This window comes from Arachis hypogaea, chromosome 5 (assembly GCF_003086295.3).
Source record: "Arachis hypogaea cultivar Tifrunner chromosome 5, arahy.Tifrunner.gnm2.J5K5, whole genome shotgun sequence".
In the NCBI taxonomy this organism is placed as follows: Eukaryota; Viridiplantae; Streptophyta; class Magnoliopsida; order Fabales; family Fabaceae; genus Arachis; species Arachis hypogaea.
Window position 1 is genome coordinate 101,065,115 of NC_092040.1, and position 19,869 is coordinate 101,084,983.

Genomic DNA, 19,869 nt, shown 5'->3' on the forward strand with positions numbered 1-19,869 from the left:
GAAAATGAGTCTATAAAAAATACATTGCATTTTTATAAAGTTTAAAAAATTTTCATAGTTTAAATGAGTTTATAAAAAAATTTTGTTACGTATCTATTACATAATAAAATTTTTAAACTTTATAAAAATGCAATGTATTTTTTATAGACTCATATTTTCCAACAAATGATGCAAGTCATTAAGAACATAGGTTAATTAAATCATGTTTTTTAATTGTATAATTAAAAATTATAACAATATATGAATACAAAATGAATGAATGAATTAGGTAAATCGAATCATACACCTGATTTATATAGGGGCAAATCCTTTTTTTATTTCTCACGGTATCTCCCAACCCGACAAGTCAAAGACTAATCCGTCGCGATATTGAACTCCATTTAAAGGTTTGCCGTTAGCCAATGAATTGCTGCATGCACAAGATGTGATTCAAACTCCCGACACTTACTTAAGCGGACTAGTGAGTTAACTACTAGACCAATTCAATTTGGTCTAGGAGACAAATCTTCTCTTTTTTTTTTGTCAGATGAATTAGACGGCCCCTAATCCTAGGCATTGCTCATGTATTACACACTCACACACACTACATGAGTTCATTTAAGGGTTCATTTTTCCTCTCAGGACTTCTTGTGAGGCAGCAGATTAGATTCTGCTACTAGCTCCAAGCCTCTTATTTCAAGACATTGGTGTAATATTTGAAGGTTATTTAATTTGTTTGTGTTACTTACCCAAAAAGATATGGTAATTACTATGGTGCCTACAAATATTTGCCTAACTTTCTAAAAGGGTTAAAAATTAATATTTAATTTTAAAAGTATAAAAATAAAAAATTATTAAATATTCAAAACTTACCATATCAAGTAAATTAAGCAAAAGTTAAGCACCATACTATAAGCATAATAGAATTCATCAAAAGATATACCAAAAATTTGACACACCAAAAAAAGGAACTGCTCGGCAAACACTATGCAAAGGAAGAGAAAAACAAAATACCAACTTGTAGACCAAATATTCAATGAAACAAGGACAATATCAAATATACTGAAACATCTAGAATTGAATCACCCATTAAAGTACATATCAATACAAAAAGTATGTGAAACAACAATAGTTTCATTTATATTGAATATAACAAATTAGTGTTTTCCATTCAGATAAAGCAAGGGCTCAAGAAAATTCCCTCACATTCAAGGCCTTCCGTGGACAAAAGAATTAAGAACTAAAATACAGAGAGATTATGGTTATTATAAAACAATCATTTTTTCCCCTATAATAGTTATTTTGTCTTTGAACTACAATAGTGAGATGCTAATCTTCTGTGTTGCCACTACTACTTCCTCACTCTCGGAAACATCTACACATCGGTAGTAGCTTCATATGGAGTAGGCAGATTCGAGGAAGAACAACACAATCAAAAGATTCACATTCGCCGCATGTCCTCAAATTCATCGGACCACTCGTTATGTTGGTCAAGTTGGATTAGTCATTCTGGTTGCCGAATTCCAAATCTAATTTTCTTTTTAAATGCGATCTGTCAGCGCTGCGTAGCAAAATCAAGAACTAAATTAACATGATTTACAAACAGAATTAATATTAGGTAAGGTTATCAACATGCAAACTTGTATATTTTATTGTCAAATCGGCCATCATTGGAAACTGTGGCTATATGAAAAGATGAGTTAGTTCAATATCCTCATTTTACCTTGTAATTGTAGGTCTATTAGGAGGTTTTAATCCGAAGAGAGAAAAATCTAGTGACATCGGTGCTGGCCCATTCTTTCCTGTATTATCAGCTACTGTTTGCCGGAAATTACCGGCATTGTCATCAAACTTATCTTCCTGCAAAGAATTTCCTTCAAATCCATCACGCCCCGGCATAATTCTCCTCGACTTTCTTGGAGGTGATAACACAGTAGGACCATCCTGTGAATCGACATCTGAAGCTTTAGATTCCTTCTTAGGGGCAGGTCTTGGAAGCTTCTCTGGAACTGTAGGCAGAGGTGCGGAAGAGAAATACCTGAAGAGGAATAGCAGAGATTCAATGCGGGAGAAAGGAATAACAAATAGCATCCCCCCCTTCTGAATGGAATGCCGAAGCAACATACCTATGTTCTAATGCCTGCTGAGCTGAAATTCTAGCATTCGGATCATATGTAAACATCTTTGACAACAAATCTAAAGCATCATCACTTGCCATTGGAAATAAAGAACGCAAAGGTGGAGCAGGAACATGTTGGTATTCAACATAGTCAGGAAGATATACCATATCAGGCCACTGAGCAGGTGATGGGGTTCCAAATGCTGCAAAAATCTTCCCTAATTGATCAATATCACTTGAACCCTACAAAATGTGAACAACAGTCAATAAAACACCAGAAGAATAAAGTCTCAGCACTCAAACAAATGAATAACCAATGCAATAGATAGCATCTAAACTGCTAGAAATTATAAAACAAATACAGCTACACAAAAACATATCAGGGCCAGGGCAGGTTTAATATGGAAGAGGAAAAAAAAATCGATGGCTAATAATGTCAACACCTCTTAAGTGTTCATCTGGCTCTATAAACAGATTTGAAGGGTGGATTAGATAAATGAAATAAATGGTTTCATTCACAAAGTCAACAAAGAAAAGGAGTTTGGGGGGATTAAATGGTTTATATCCATGTGTAACTTAGTCACCATGACAATCTTGATTACCTGGAGGAAGGGACGACGAAGAAGTAGTTCAGCAAAAATACAAGCTGCAGCCCAAACATCTACCCCTGCCCCGTACTGCTTGGTACCAAATAATAACTCAGGTGCTCTGTACCACCGAGCAAATACCTACTCATGTATTAGCAAGTGTCAACGGTGTAGATCAACTAACAGTGCAAAATGCAAAACACAAAGATTAAACATTCGTGTTCAGTAATATGCAGAAGCCAACTTCTAGAAGAGACTATTCAACTGAAAGGGAGGAAAGACTTCTAAGTCCTAAGTAAGCTGCAAGTGGTTCAACAGATTGTAATATACTCCCGAGTCATTATAATACGTGGTTATCATAGAGAGCCACAGTCCACACACACTCAAGCTCGGCGAAGTTCTATTTCAATCTCAAGTATGTACTACAAAATTTTCTTTTCTTCCTTGTTCTCATTAGGTTTGGCACAAGATCAGGAAACAACAACAAATATTTGAAGCTAAAACCTAGTAAGTCAACAAAAACCACCAAGCCTTGTACCAAGTGTGTGGCTTAGGCAATACCATAATATCCTCTTGTAAGCCATGTCTACATGGAACCATTAAAATTTAATTCTTTATAATGGTTTTCCAGCATTTCCCTCTGCCTCTAACTATTAGGCTACCATTCACCTGATCTAGTTTCCTTACTGGGAGTTTTATAGACCTTCTTTACACATTAGACATTACCAAACCATTTAATGCAAGATACATTACGCTTTCCACAATAGGGAGTAGGGACATTTACAATTTTCTCACAATGTTTTCATTCCTAATCATATCTTGTCTAATGTGTCCACTTATCCGATGCAACATCATCATTATCCGCAACATTGAGCTAACATTTTTATTGGCCTTTTATCACTACCATCTGGTCTTTAGACAAATTGTTGGTCTTACAGCCATGCAATAAAGATTTCTCTTAAGCTTAAATGGTATTCTTTTAGCACAAATAACACCGGAGGCACTCTCCATTTCATCCACTTAGTTTGTTAGACATCCATTGTGTGAGAAAAACTGACAATTAAAGAATTTAGGATACCATGGTACATCCATGGTTGGTCTTTCAGACTGGAATCCAACAATCAAACTTGTAGGAAAGTTTGCTCACTTTATTGGAAAGGAACCTAATGAGCACTCGCAGCCTAATCCGAATGCTTATCAAAATAAATGAGTTCATTTCTGGACGCCCTCTAAATCAAAGCGCTAGCTCCCACATACCTAGAAGAATTCTACAGAACAAAGCAAACCTGATGTGTGAACCTGCGATCTGGGCTTCCAAATATCCGTGCTAAACCAAAATCTGCAAGTTTTAGCTGTCCATTAGACCCTATCAACAAGTTATTTGGTTTCATATCCCTGAAAGCATAGAAGTAAACTTACTCAGCAGTCAGAACATAATGCAAATAACAAAGGGATATTGATAATTTCAGCAACTCTACCTATGCAAAACCCATTTCTTGTGGCAAACTGCAAGACCTTTTAGTGTCATCTGAAGGTAAGATTTTATATCCCCCGGCGAAAGAAAAATATTTCTGTCCCGTATCACAGCTTCAAGGTCAGTCTCCATGAACTCAAACACAAGATGCAAGTTCCCTTTGTGTGGGAATGCATCAATCAACTCAATAATATTTGGATCTTTGAGCTCTTTGAGCAATTTTATTTCTCGAAGTGCTGTAAAATTCACCCCTTCTTTCTGCTTACCAAGCCGAATCTTCTTAATCGCAACCGTCTGTCCCGTCTGTCCAAGCAAAGAACACATCTTTATTACAACCACTAGAGCAATATCATCAAGGCATATACTCAAGCATGAAAATTATGAAGCTAAATTTATATCCTATAACTTACTTTCTTTAACATTGAAACTAGTCTTCCAAGTTTCATATTTTAGTTACAGACTCAATTCTCAAAAACCCAGAAAATATACCCAAAAAAAGAAGAAGCATTTTTTCACAAGATTCTGTTGACAATTGAAATACACACATGTAGAAACCAGAACAAATATACAGTATTATCAGAAAAAGTTGGGGGCACCTACCTGTGTATCAATGGCTTTGTAAACGACTCCATAGGTACCTTCACCAAGAACCTCACGCTTGAGATACCTATCAGCTACTTTCTTGGATGGATCCAGCTCTGCCATTTTCTTCCGAAATTTTGATCCTGTGATGTTACCAATCAAATATTAACTGCTGAAATTCAGCTCAAAGAATTGGGAAATTTACCATTTTTTCATGTGAAAAAAAATGGTTAGGGTTTAGTCTTTCAACAGAAAGATTGAGACTTCACGCAAGTGGAGTATTACGGAACCAATTAGGGTTTATAAAAGGGGTTGGGATTTGGAATGCTTAATCGAAAAAGAGAGATTTGTGCTCTAATCTAAGTGTGAGGGTAGAGAGAGAAAGCGGAACAGGGAGCGTATGTTCCTATGAGAGAGAGAGAGAGAGAGAGAGAGAGAGAGAGAGAGAGAGAAACGCAACGGCTAGAACCATAGAAGCCCACAACCTTAATAACACTGTTTTTCTCTTTTCCTTTTTCTGGGTTCACAAAATTGTTTTTGGTGTTATTATTTTTTGTATTTTTTATTACAAATTTAAGTAGGTCTAACACTAATCACAGTATCAAGGTTGGAGTATGTTTATTATTCACAATATGAGTCAAACTTAATTAGTCAATTAAGTCTCAATGTAATTAAGAATTTAAGATTTTTGAAAAGGAAGATTGAAAAACTAAATAATAATGGTGAATAATTGTAGAGTATGGATATTTGATTTGGGTGTTTATTCTAAGAATCTAATCCTCCATATTCTATTAGTATTAGATTAAATGTTGTTTGATCAATAATGTTAATGTTGACCACTGAAAATTGTGGTCCATGGCATGAGTTACTTTTTTGTTATCATGAGGTTGGGTTCGGTCCTTTTATTATTAGCCATTAATTGATGTGATCCACTTGGGTTTTCCACATGCATTATTTTGGTTTCGGCTTTTTGTTATTAATTACAGACTTTTATTTTCCCCGAAAATCATCAAATTTGCCTTCACTTCTCAGCTTTCGTGATGTTCGCCATAACCATCGATATGCATGTGGTGAATAAAATAATTTTATAGTAAACACCCCACACTATGGCATATAACTTTGCTATGTGTGGATGATACAGGTTGTATAAATTTTCAAAAGAATCACGCTAATTTTAGAAAAGTAATATCTAATATTTAATTAATTAAGAATATAATCTTATCCGTTAATAGGGCATATATGTTTAAACTTTAAAACAATTCACTTTTCAAGTAAGCTCCTCTTCCACTTTAACAACGCTCCGCGGCTTGAATCTACGTTTTTTTTTTTTCTTGAATCTACGTTTTATATTTGATTGATGCAACTCAAAGCCCAATTTTTAATTTGTACCAGGCCCACTAAAGGGGTATTAATCCATTCGTTAGGATTTAAAATTATAACGAGAATATGAAGGGTTGTAAATTGTAATACAAGCAATACCTTCCTTTGTTATGACATTATAAAATTGGAATTGTGAAGAAAATTATGTGCTCAAATGGTTAAATTTTGGTGGGACTCACCAAGGAGAGATAATAGGATACTTTAGGGGAAAAAAAAGAAAGTTCTTATATAAAAGTAAAATGATGGAAGAGTTGGACTTTAAGAATTTGTATTATTAAAACATAACACATCTGACTGAAGAGGCGTTGAGAATTTATGCAATGCACAAATTCAATGGATAAACTATATAGGATATTCACTTTTCAAACAATTCATTTTAGAATAAAGAATAAAAAAAATCATTGACATAATTTTTTTTTAGGTCAAATTACGTTAGGAAATACTTAAATTCAAAATCTTTTATTCAAAAAGAGGAATATATGATATTTGAATTATAATTTATTAGTAAGTATAACTAAGTTTGGTCTAGAAAAAGAAATTTTTAAGGAGGAATAGGTCATAGAGCATAAACAGTAAAAGAAAATTAAGGTATGACAAGATAATTAGTTTGCTAGAGAAGTCAACGTAAGCAATTAGAATGTATATCAAGGTCCGAGAGTTCCTAAAATCATGAATGAGGATAAATCTTAGAATTTAAACAAATTGAGATGCTATTTTATTCTCAATAATTTATAAAAGTTTTGCAAACACAAACTAAAAGGTCAGACGAGAGTATTTTAATATGGCAACATAGATGGTAAAGACACAATCAAGATATACTATCATCCAGAAAGGATTTTAGGACGAGAATTTAGGAATTGGTAGCTCCACAATAAATTAAAATATTCCTTTGGAAAACTATACATAATATAGTTTCATCAAGAGCGAATTTGTATAAAAGAAATGTGATTTATTTATACAACTAAAATCAAAATTTGCTCTCCCTTTTATTATTTTATTTTTATAATATTTCTTACTTCCTATTAATGAAAATATATATTTTATGCATAATTATCATAATCAAATTGATAATCGAATAGATCAGGCTATTGGATCACTAGGTTATTAGTTCAACTGATAAATTATGGGTTAAATTGATTGACTCGATCTCATATAAATAAACAATTCATAGTTTATCCAACCATTGTATATTCCAATCAAGTAAGATATAAATTAATATCTCTAAAAAAAAAATCAATCAATAGTCAACAATTTTACAAGGCCACAAAACAGCAACTACTTAAAATAAATCAACCCTAAACAACATCAATCAACCCTAAACAATAACAATAAAAAAAAATCAAAATCATGAGATAACAAACTGAAATAGATAAAAAAATATTACAATTAGTAGCAATCTGATCACAAATAAATGAACAAATTAAGCTTTCAAACCCTAAAATAATTTATTCTCCAGTCTCAAATGGTTCTATTTATGATGATTTCTTTATAACATAGCAATCAGAAGCATGCCTCAAACTTCAATTGAATAAAGAAGGGAAACTGACTTGAAAAACAGAAGTCAAGGCCATCGACTTCATGCTCCTCCTTTTCGTTTTTGCTTGCTTGGCCATCTTCTTATTCCATCTTGAATCGCTTCTAGATATGGTTGCAGTGAAGGCACGAGAGCTGGCAGACGTAGTGAAGGCACAAGAACAATGCGACGCAAATAGAGGTACAGACGATGCGATATCAGTAAAGCTGAAGGCGCGGGAGCTGGCTGAAACAAACGAGTCGACGACGAGACGGCAACTGTGCGGTGAGAGGGAGAAGGTTGAGGTGCCGCATTTTCCCCTTTACCCATTTCGAGGGTTGGCAGTGGGGTCGGTAAGGCGATTTTTTGCCCAACCCGACCCCTGCTTCGCCCTCATTCATCTTCTTTACTACCCACCCCACTCCTGCCCTCGAGTAGTAGAATACTCTATCCCTACCCTCCCATATTAAATTAAATAACTCATTTTGCATATTGATACATAAATTAAGATAAACATGTAAAATTCATATATAATTTAAGATACAAACATAAAATCCATACAATGTCAAATAACATGAAATTACAATAAAAATTAATGTCTCATCACTAGAAATTTAACACCATAATAAAAAAATACAACATCAGATATAAATAAGTCTTCAATCCTTGTTCTTAGCTTTCCAACTCTTAGTCATCACTAAAAGTTAAAGAGTCAAAATTTAAACTTGAAAATCAAAAGAAATAACAATTTAAAATATTGTGTAAAAAGTTAACATAAATGAAGATGAAATAATATATCCGTTGCTTGTGGAAATTCTGAAGTTGGATTAGCATTACTCTCAATTTCAATTCCATTATCATTAGGAGCAACATTGTTGTTTTGTGCGTCTTCTCTAACATTACTAGTCATGAAATAATCTTAAAGGATCTATATTGAAAAAATTGAGAAGACTAAGCATACTATATATAAATCACCTATTAAAAAAACTGAGCAAACCATTGCAACATCAACAAGCAATTAGACCCACAACACGTATTAACATATATAAACCAAACAAAATCACAAAGACCCTGATTCTCAATCAACACGTATAAACTATCATAAATTCCCAACATCAGCACTATACATATTAATTAACATATATAAACCAAGCAAAATCACAAAGACCCTTATTCTTAATCAACACATATAAACTACTACAAATTCCCAACATCAACACTGCACATATTAACATATATAAACCAAGAAAAATAATAAAGGATTCTTAATCAATATATATATATATATATATATATATATATATATATATATATATATATATATATATAAACTATTGCAAACTCCCAACATTAGGAATTATATAAACGAAGCAAAATCACAAAGTGCAAATTCAGTGAAGTGTCATTCATAATGTAAGAGAGAGGGGGAACTTACTTACCTACGGACAGAGAGATAGAGGAGGAAGACAATGATGTGCTCAGAGGAAATGAGCTTCGGTGATGGTGACACAAGAAGCTGCAACAACACAGCCACGACGGCTCTCTAGAAGAAGAAGAGAAAAGGGGAGATACAGACTCATGGAGAGAGAGAGAGAGAGAGAGAGAGAGAGAGAGAGAGAGAGAGAGAGAGAGAGAGAGAGAGAGAGAGAGAGAGAGAGAGAGACGCAGAGGGGGGGACTTACAGATGATGATGGCGAGGGGCTCAGCAGCAACGGCGATAGGGATCGGCGACGAGCTCAGTAGCGAAGTCAAGGGGATCAGCCACGGAGGAAGACATAGACATAGTTAGAGGAAATGGGCTCACTACAGCAACAGCGAGGGGCTGAACAACGATTGGCAAGGGGCTGAGCGATGGTGACCAGACTGGGCTGCGGAGAAGAAGGAGACTTTGGTTTCAGGGACTGAGGGGAGGCTATAATCTGCAACGGAGGCACAAATAAGTCAAACCCTAGAGGCAAGTACACCATAAACCCGACCCTGTGCCGTCTCGCTCGAACACCTGTCCCGAACAAAACCCATCCCGCACTGAGTAAGGCGGGTTGGGTACCCACAAATTTGGGCGCTCCTGCCAACCTTACCCGTCAAACTTTCAGAGTGAGAGTGGGTGGGGAGGGGGATCTTAGGCTGGGATTAGGGGGTGTTTTAGTTTTGAGTAATTACCCAAATTAGTCCTTGAGATTTTCAGTATCGGACATTTTAGTCTCCTAGTTTTTGAAATACACAAAAAGCTCCCTCACTTTTAACTCCGGTAGACAAATTAGTCCCTAACCTTTTTTCTCCGTCGATGACAAACGAAAAATACTAACATGGAGGCTTGGATTAGCACTCGTGGCAGTCAGTTATCCACTTGTGCCAAGAGGACAAATTAGTCTCTTTGCCCTAAAACCCTCAAAACGCAGCGTTTTAAGAATGCTCTGTATATATGCATTGCCCTCCATGTATACGAAATCCCGTTCTGTCTTCTTCATTTTACAGACTTCTCTAACAACTTGCAATGTTAAACCCCCACTTTATTAACCACATCATCACCATCACCCACTTTCATATGTGTCACCTTCAACCCCCCGTCACTCACATTCAACCTTGACACCTTCGATGTCACCCACATTCAACTCAATTATATCACGCCCTTTCAGTTCCACACAATCACTCTTTCTATATACACTTTTTGAGAGTCTCTGAGTACGTGAATCTCAGAGTTTCTGACAACGTCACGATCGAATCCAAAAGATTTGTTGGCACTTAAGCTGGCCTTCGAGAAAACATCCTCCTTATCGATCTACTCGGTCTCAACAAATCCATGTCTCCTCTTCCTCTTCCTTCTCCTCATTCTTCTTCCTTTTTAGAAATGAGCTTTTTGCTGAGCACGAGTTACATGAGCATCACAACTCCGACGGCAGTGGCCATTGTTCCAGTGGTTATAGATTCACCTCTGAATAGAAATTGGAGAAGCTACTACATAATGCGAATGGAATATCTAGGCTTCAAAAAATTAGGGACTTGGGATTGAAAATTGGAATTGGCGAGGATTGAGTGTGAACGGAAAAAATTGAAACATAAGTGAAAGGGCGAAGAACTAGATTGTGCATTTTTAGGAGGGAGATACTTGGTACACTGTGACCATAATATCCTCGCTATATTTTAGAATTAACTAGAAATCATGGTGGGTAAACAATAGTGTTTTGGAGACATGCGAAGAGGGAATCTATCTTTTACGTTCACCTGCGATTTGAGGGTTGTAAGGTACATGGACTAATTTGTCCTCTTGGTACACGTGGACAATTGACAGCCACGTGTGCTAATCCAAACTTCTATGTCAATTTTTTCTGTTTGTTATGATGGAAAAACAAAGTTAGGGACTGATTTATCTACTAGAATTAAAAGTGGGGGAATTTTTTTCTGTATTTCAAAAGTTGGAAGACTAAAGTGTCTGATTCTAAAAATCTCAGAAACTGATTTAGGTAATTATTCTTTGTTTTTTAAATTCAAAACGATGTCGTTTTGAAGGGAGTTTTAAAAAGAAATTAAATCGGTTTAAATTTTTCAACCCGTCGGTTCACTGATTTTTATCAAAATTGGTTGGATCAAACCAATAAATCGGTTCTTCTCTTTATCCAATTTTATACTCTACTTGAACTGATTTTATGATTAGTTTTAGGGGTGTTCGTGGTGCGGTTTGAATTGATTTTGAATAAAAAACTCATCCGATCCGAATACTAATTTCACTTACGGTGTGATTTGGATTGGGTGTTTTTTTAAAGAAATCCGATCCAATTTTCAAGCAATTTGGATTAGATTGGATTTGATTTGCTGTTTTGTAAATTAAAAAAGTTAAATATATATAACACGTCTCAACATTAAATTTTAAATAACCAACAATAATAATGAGTTAAGTCTCAAAATAGTCCCTAAAGTTGCACTCGAACCTAAAAATGGTCCTTGAAGTTAATAGTTACTCAATTTTGTCCTCGAACTTGCACTTTGGGACTCATACTAGTCCCTAATGTGCTTTCCATTCATCGGAACACTGAAACGACGTCGTTTTATATTTATATAAAAAAAACCCTGAGCCTCCCCTTTTCCTTCACCAACCCGAGCCCCTTCCCCTTCCTTCCCCTTTCTCTCTATTACCGCTTCTCGCGGGCTCCGTCACGACATCGTGCCGCATGCCCCCTTCCTCAACCTAGTCTCTTACACTCTTATCTCCTCTCTATCTCTTTCTGCCTCTCCCTCTTCTCTTTTCTCCTCTCTGTCTCCCTCTGCCTCCCTAATTCCAAAATTAATTTCTCCATTACCTCATTTTATTTTTCTTCATACATAACCAACTATCAATTTTCACAGATGAATTAACTAAACATTTTCATTATTCATCAATACACACCATTTCAACAAACTCAATTCAAAGTCATTTTCCACTAAAACCACAAAATTCATTTATCAAATTCAAAATTTTATGCAACCAGTGATAGAATAAACTCTATTGCAGTAAAAAAATTGAAAAAAAAAAGAATCCATACAAAATAAAAGACAGAGAAGAGAGACTAGGTTGGAAAATGGGGCGAGTAGCGAGGCACTGTGACGGAAGCCAATGAGAGGCAATGGCAGAGGCCTCAAGTTAGGGAAGGAGAAGGGAAAGAGAAAGGGAGAGGGAAAGGAAAAGGGCCTCAGATTAGAGAAGGAAAAGGGGAAGAGGAAGAGGACGGCGCTTTTTCTTTTTTCTTTTTAATAAATACAAAACGACGTTGTTTTTAGTGTTTTCATGAACGATAAGCATTTTAGGGATTAATATGAGTCTCAGAGTGCGAATTTGAGGACGAAATTAAGTAATTATTAACTTCAAGGACCACTTTAAGGTTCGAATGTAATTTCAAAGACCACTTTGAGGCTTAACTCAACAATAACATAATAAGTCTCAACAATATCTTAAAAAATCAATAATAATATAACAATAAAAATAAAAGTATAGATTAATTAAAATAAATAAATAAATAATATTTTGAATATAAAATAGTTATTAAATAATAATAATATATGAATAATATAAAAATGTATAACAAATTTAATATATTATAAATAAAATTGTAAATATAATAATAAAATAATAATATTATAGCACATTATGCGGTTTTAAAATAATAATATTATAGCATATTATAGATTAAATTGAATTTCGAATTTATTGTAAAAATATAATACAATCAAATCTAAACTAATACCATTTTAATCAGTTTTAAATTTAAATTAAATTGGATAAACAATCTAATTTAAATTGATTTAAATTTATACATTTCTAATTAATTCACTAATTTTTTAATCTGACTAACTAAATCGATCTAGATTTTTACAACTACGATTTTATGTATTATCTAGAAGTTAGCGGAAAACTTCAAAGATATTTTATCATTGATTATTTCATTTGAGTATGCAAATAGAGAACATATCAAAGACCAACTTTGGTTGGAAATTGGAATTAATTAGCTAGCTTGATTTTAATATATATATCTACTCTCTCGTCCAAGAGAAAAGTTTAAGTACAGCAAATTTAATTTATATTAATCAATATTTTTAATTAATAATTTAATATTTTTAGTTTAATAATTTAATATTATATTTTTAGCTAATACATTTTAATATTATTAACTAACTATTAATCAAAAATAATAAATATATATTATTGCAACCATGAATACTTTTATAATTGCAATGATGGCATTGCATCTATTTATCATTTAAATCGATTAAATAACTTATATTTTTATTTTTATTTTTATTTTATATTTAAATTAATACTAGTCAATTTTCTTTTTTTCAAAAAACGAAATCTAGCCACTTATCCTCTTCATTTGCTTCATTTGAGGGTATATATAAAAAAATAATATTTAATTATGTTAATAATAAATTTTTAAAAATTTTATTTATATAGTTTTAGTTTTAAATTTTAAATATACGTATACTAAACAAAATTATCTTTATATACTTTTGCTATATAACCAAAATTATTTAGATTCATAAATATAATTATTTACTTAAAATTTTTCTTATTGAAAATCATTAAAATTTAAAAAGATAAATACCATCCGTTAAAAAAAACACATTTAATCTAGAGTATATACTTAAATAGGTCCCTACAATATTTTGGCATCGAATGTTTTCCTTCTAAAAAAAATTATTACATTAAGATCTTTGAATTTTATAAAAATAAGACTTATTTTTTATAGATAAAAATATCAATATAATAATTCTTTTAAAAAACAAAAGTCGAAAACATCCAATAAAAAATTTTTTAGAGACTTATTTAGTATAAACTCAAATTTACGTCAATAAATAGATTCTAAATCACCTTGCTAACAAAATAATTATATATTTATAATAAAAAAATGATTCTAATCTTACTATCTTTGACTGCTTCTCAATGAACAACTAATCCCCAAGAGAAATAATCCCTATAAAAAGTCAACGGACAAGTGAATGACAAAGGTACATGCATCTGAAACACAATAATGGGAGAAGTGAAGCTGATTGGCACACACCAAAGCTTCCCATGTGCAAGAATAGAATGGGGTCTGAAGATAAAGGGCGTAGAATATGAGTACTTAAAAGAGGATCTGTCTAATAAGAGTGATTTGCTTATTGAGTCAAATCCTGTTCACAAGAAAGTCCCTGTTCTTATTCACAAGGGAAAGCCAATTGCTGAATCACTTGTCATTCTTGAGTACATAGATGAAACATGGAAGGACAACAACAGCCACTCTTTGCTACCACAGGACCCTTATGAGAGAGCACTCGCACGCTTCTGGGCTAAGTTTATTGATGAAAAGGTAATTTCTCACACACACATGAATTGTTAATTACCTATTGTGTTATTCAAAAATAATTATTTATTAAATTAGTCTTTATATATTTGTGTATAAATACATATATTGTTTTATTTATTTTTAATATATATTTTATATTTTAACATATATTCTGTACTAATAATTGATTTACTGATAAATATATATATTTGATGTTATCTATTGTAAAAGAATTATTTATTTTGTTTATTATGACATATATAATAGTTGATTTTATAGATGATTTTCATTTATCATAGAATATTTCTTATATATGGATTTGCTTTTTCAATGATTTTTTCTCTAATTAATAAAAAAAGAAAGAAGTTTTTACTTGAGCGAAATTTGATTGCTTGCTTCTTGAATAAAAATATATAATTAATTAATTATAGAATACTGAAGTAATTAAATCATAAATCAGTTGATGTTTATAATGTTTTACTTCCAGTTTTTCATTTAGAGCAAACCAGAGACGTCCCCCAAAGACATAAGCTCTGAAGAAATCAATAACTAGTCATTTTCTTTCCCCTTCTGTATATAATGGCAAACCAAATAATTTAATTTCAAATTTTGAAATTACAATATATATGGATTTGCCATAAGAAATCATAGAACTTCCCTTATTTCTACTTCTATAATACATAAATGTCTGTTAGCAATTTAATTTTATTTTGATAAAAACTCTCGTGCATTTTAACGTGGAATTGATAATTTAGAACTATTGGATAATAATTTAGTCAAACATATTAAATTATCTAACAATTTTTAATTATTAATTTCACATCAAATAACTGTATGTAAATTTTTATCTTTTAATTTTATTTGATTGTTTGGTCACAACGTCATGATAAATTAAGTTTAATTATTTTAATAGTCTTTATAATTTTACTAATTTTTTAATTAGACTTTTATTGTTTAAAGTTTGTAATTGAATCTTTATATAGATAAAACTTTTTATTAATTAGCTTTTTGTTAACAGTTTTGAGTAATTTCCAAATCAGTCCTAAGGATTTTAAAATCGGACATTTTAATCCCAAAGAAAAATTAATACATAGATCAATCTCCAAAATTTTACTCTGACAGACAAATCAGTTCCAGTTCATTTTAGTCCCAAAAAAAATTGATGTACAAATCAATCCCCAACATTTTTCTCTCTGTTAGACATAACAATTCTCCGTCCAAAAATAAAATAAAATTATTATTATTATTATTATTATTATTATTATTATTATTATTATTAATTGTACAATAATACTGTACTATATTTTTTTATTTTTTGAACAAAAACAATGATAAATTTATTCATTAGATTCTTATATATATATATATATATATATATATATATATATATATATATATATATATATATATATATATATATAGTCATTCAATATTAATAATAATAACAATAATAATAATAATAATAATAAGATAATTAGAGATAATTTTACAAAAAATTCAAAGTTAAAATTATTTGATATTTTTGTATTTAATATAATTAAAAGATGTGCTATGTAAAAAAAATATGTTTATATTAAAAAATATGCATTAAAAAATATTTTAATTAGAATTTATATTAAATACATATTTTTTTAATACAAACATATTTTTTAAAATAGTACATTTTTATTATATTAAATATAAAAATATCAAATGATTTTAACCTAGAATTTTTTATAAAATAATATCTAATAATTTTATTGATTATTATTATTATTTATTATTATTATTATTATTATTATTATTATTATTATTATTATTATTGATATTGAGTGACTATATATATATATATATATATATATGTAATGAATAAATTTATTTTATTTTATTTTTGAACGGAAGGCTATTATGTCTAACAGAGAGAAATGTTGGAGATTGATTTCTACATTAGTTTTTTTGGGACTAAAATGTCCATTTTTAAAATCTTTGAGGACTGATCTGGTTAATTACTCTGTCAAAAAATGAATTGGGGACTAATTTGTCTACCAGAGTAAAACTTTAGGGATTGATCTGTGTATTAATTTTTTTTAGACTAGAATGTCCGATTTTAAAATCTTTGGAGACTGATTTGAATAATTACTCAATGGTTTTTGTATTTGATGTAATAGATCGTAAAATATTTTAGAAGTGAATACTCTAAGATTTTTTTGCGTTTTTTTTTTCGCAAAGATAATTACTGATAAGTACTTAATTAATAAATAATTCAGTGAAATTATTAAAAAGAAGAGAATAATTAAACAAAAAATTATTAAGAATTTTGTTATATAAACTATATGATGCATGCATGACCTTAGTTTATTATGTGAAATTAATATTTAGTGTTTGTTATGATGTCTAAAAATATAGTGCTTAATTTATTAAAAAAGGTTAAATAGTAATGCTTAATTCAAAAATACAAAACTAATAAATTTTAAATATTTAATATTTATTTTAAAAGATAAGTTGGACAATAATAAGACACAAGAGAATTGGCCTTAATATATAATGTTGTTATTATTTTGCTTAAAAACAGTGTGTGATAAGTGTATGGGGAGCATGTGTGGCCCAAGAAGGAGAAGAGAAAGAGAAAGCTGTAGAAGGTGCCATTGAGACACTTTCACATCTTGAGAAGCAAATCAAAGGGAAGAAGTTCTTTGGTGGAGAGAAGATAGGGTACCTTGATATTGTAGCTGGTTGGTTATCCTATTGGCTAAGTGTTCTTGAAGAGCTTGGAGAGATTGAACTTGTTAATGCTGAGAGGTTCCCATGTCTTCATGAATGGGGAAAGAATTTCATTAACACTTCACCTATCAAAGATTGCATTCCACCCAGAGAAGATGTGCTTGCTTATTTCAGCTTTGGCATCAATTATGTGCGTTCCATGGCACCCAATAAAGCATGATGCTATAAAACTTTTGAAGAAATAATGCATTGATTTGATCAATAATAATAGCTCGTATGGTTTTGTTGATATTATGTATTGTAATAGTAGTAAAAGTTGTATGCTATGATGATGGGTAGATTATTGTTCAATTCCACCAAGGTGTGATTCAGTGTTATATATAAAATTTGAGAGTTGGATGGAGTATGATTTTAGAAGAAATTGAAATTAAATCACGCATCTGACTTGTTCTTATATGTAAAAAATGAGTGTGGATATCTGTAAAAAAAATTGATACTCAAATTTGTTTAAGTTAAAATGATATCAGTAATTTTAATATTTAATTTCAACATACCTCATTGTCCTGTCAAAAAATTCTTTTATACATTCAAGATCGTTGTCCAAAATAATTGTTTACATGATGAATAATTAGTCATGATGAGATGATTCATTCCATAAAGCCGGAAATGAAAAATATTGTTTAAAAATAATAATTATCGAAATATAAGTCGATTGTTATAACCGAACTATAAGATCATTAGTATTATGTTTTCATTCATGTCCTACGAATAAGAATTGGATACATGTTAAAAATAAATTTATAAAATCATCAAATTAATAATAACTAAAAATTTAAATAGACTCATGTCCAATTCTTATTAGTGAACCAGTGAATAAAAACATAATAGTGAGACATGTAATTTCGAAGTATTGATGATAGAGCTGAAATTAAAAAGTTAAAAATTTGTTACACTTAATTGGTGTATGTGCAGAGTTGGTTTTGAAAGTTTGATATAATTTTTTGACTGCCAGTACTATATATTTGATAGCATAGTGTGGTTACTTGATATGTGAGTCATTGTAAAATTCTTTTTCTAATATTGATATCAGTATTATCTGCTACTCTTCTAAATTCTCAGTGCATTCTATATATGGCCATTCTATATTTTGTCTCTATTGATGATTTTGTTTAATCAACCTCCATATTATAATTATTTGAAGGTCTTTGGTAGTTTCTGTAATCCACACTTGAGATCATATAACAACAATAAGTTCAATTACAGATCACATCAATGCATTTTTATCGATTATGGGCAAAATTACAAGGGATATAAGTGCTTATCCCCTTTTGATAAATTTTATATATCTATAAATGTGGTTTTTGATGAACATTTTTTCTTCTTTACTACTTTATTTTCTTTACTTAATACATCTTCTAATGGTGATTTATCAATTGTTGTTTTTTTATCAGAATGTTCCTAAACTTTGCACCAATGCTAACTCTCAAATATCTCAACAAAATGTTCATGAATATGTCACCTACCCCTCTTTTTCTAACTCTATGCCTTTTATTAATAGAAGTTCAGTCTCAAATAGCCCTCACCCTACAATTAATTTTAATGAAGCCTCACACACTGCCTCATACCTTCATTCCAATACTAACACTACTAACATATCTTCTGAGGCCACATCTAGCTCAGTGTCTCCAAATTATAGAATTGAAACACAACTCCCCCTCCCCCCACTTCTACTAATCCCTTACCAAAAAATTAACATCTTATGGTTATTAGAGCAAAGCCTGGCATAATTAAGCCAAAAGCTCTAGTTACAACTAAGTCAGACAACAAAATTGAGCTAGAATTATCTAACACAGTAGTTGTAGCTCTTACTGTCCCTCATTGAAAATAGGCAATGGAGGAAGAATATAGGGCTTTGATGAGGAATCAGATTTGACCATTGGTGCAACCACCAAAAGATGTTAAAATCATAGGTTGCAAGTGAGTGTTTGCTGTCAAGAAATTGCCAAATGGTGAGATTCAGAAGTTCAAAGCAAGATTGGTGGAACAAGGCTTTTATCAAAGTGTAGGTTTTGATTTTGATTAGGTATTTAGTCCTGTGATTAGGCCAGCTACTGTGAGGTTAATACTTAGCATTTCTCTCTAGAGATTGGGTGGTAAGGCAATTCGACTTTAACAACGCTTTTCTCAATGGAGATTTGCATGTGACTATCTTTATAGCACAGCCTATTGAATTTGAAACTAACTCAGATGGTTAAACTTGCATGTTGAACAAGTCTCTTTATGGACTTAAACAAGTCCCAAGAGAGTGGTTTCTCAAATTGGGCACCACTCTTCAATCTTTTTAGTTTTCAAAGTTCCAAATCTAGCATGTCTCTCTGTATTAAGTGTGGTGTTAAATCTGTTATTTTTATCCTATGCTATGTTGATGATATAATAATTACAGGGAATGATTCCATTGAGATTGATATGATGATAAAAAAGTTTGATAAAATTTTTTCATTGAAAGACTTAAGTGAATTGTGATATTTTCTTGGAATTGAAGTGTTGAGAACAAGTAGTGGTCATCTACATTTAACACAAACTAAATACATTAATTATCTTCTCTCAAAAGTAGGCATGCAAGATGTTGCACCAATGCTAACACCTATGCTCTCATCACTTCAACTAACTAGTAGTGGCTCAGAATCTTTTGAAGATCCCAAGTTATATAGATCTGTTGTTGGATCTCTTCAATATACAAC

The 19,869-nt window shown here is 31.5% G+C and overlaps 2 protein-coding genes across 3 annotated transcripts; one reads left to right on the plus strand and one right to left on the minus strand.

Annotated features, from left to right (window-relative positions):
- Nucleotides 1–1,097: 1,097 nt before the first annotated feature.
- Nucleotides 1,098–5,508, minus strand: LOC112802291 (cyclin-dependent kinase D-3). Of its 2 annotated transcripts, XM_025845433.3 has the most exons (7): nucleotides 4,760–5,508; nucleotides 4,164–4,462; nucleotides 3,972–4,080; nucleotides 2,701–2,826; nucleotides 2,106–2,341; nucleotides 1,703–2,017; nucleotides 1,098–1,540 (listed from the first exon to the last, which is right to left on the minus strand). In XM_025845433.3, the coding sequence occupies exons 1-7, from the start codon at nucleotides 4,862–4,864 to the stop codon at nucleotides 1,480–1,482; spliced, it is 1,251 nt and encodes a 416-aa protein (XP_025701218.1). In that variant the 5' UTR covers nucleotides 4,865–5,508; the 3' UTR covers nucleotides 1,098–1,479. The 2 variants fall into 2 exon arrangements, with proteins under 2 accessions (XP_025701218.1, XP_029154311.1); XM_029298478.2 differs by lacking the exon at nucleotides 2,701–2,826.
- Nucleotides 5,509–13,988: 8,480 nt separating this feature from the next.
- LOC112802292 (probable glutathione S-transferase) lies at nucleotides 13,989–17,534 on the plus strand. Its single transcript, XM_025845435.3, has 2 exons — nucleotides 13,989–14,452; nucleotides 16,980–17,534. The coding sequence occupies exons 1-2, from the start codon at nucleotides 14,135–14,137 to the stop codon at nucleotides 17,346–17,348; spliced, it is 687 nt and encodes a 228-aa protein (XP_025701220.1). The 5' UTR covers nucleotides 13,989–14,134; the 3' UTR covers nucleotides 17,349–17,534.
- The last annotated feature ends 2,335 nt before the right edge of the window (nucleotides 17,535–19,869 follow it).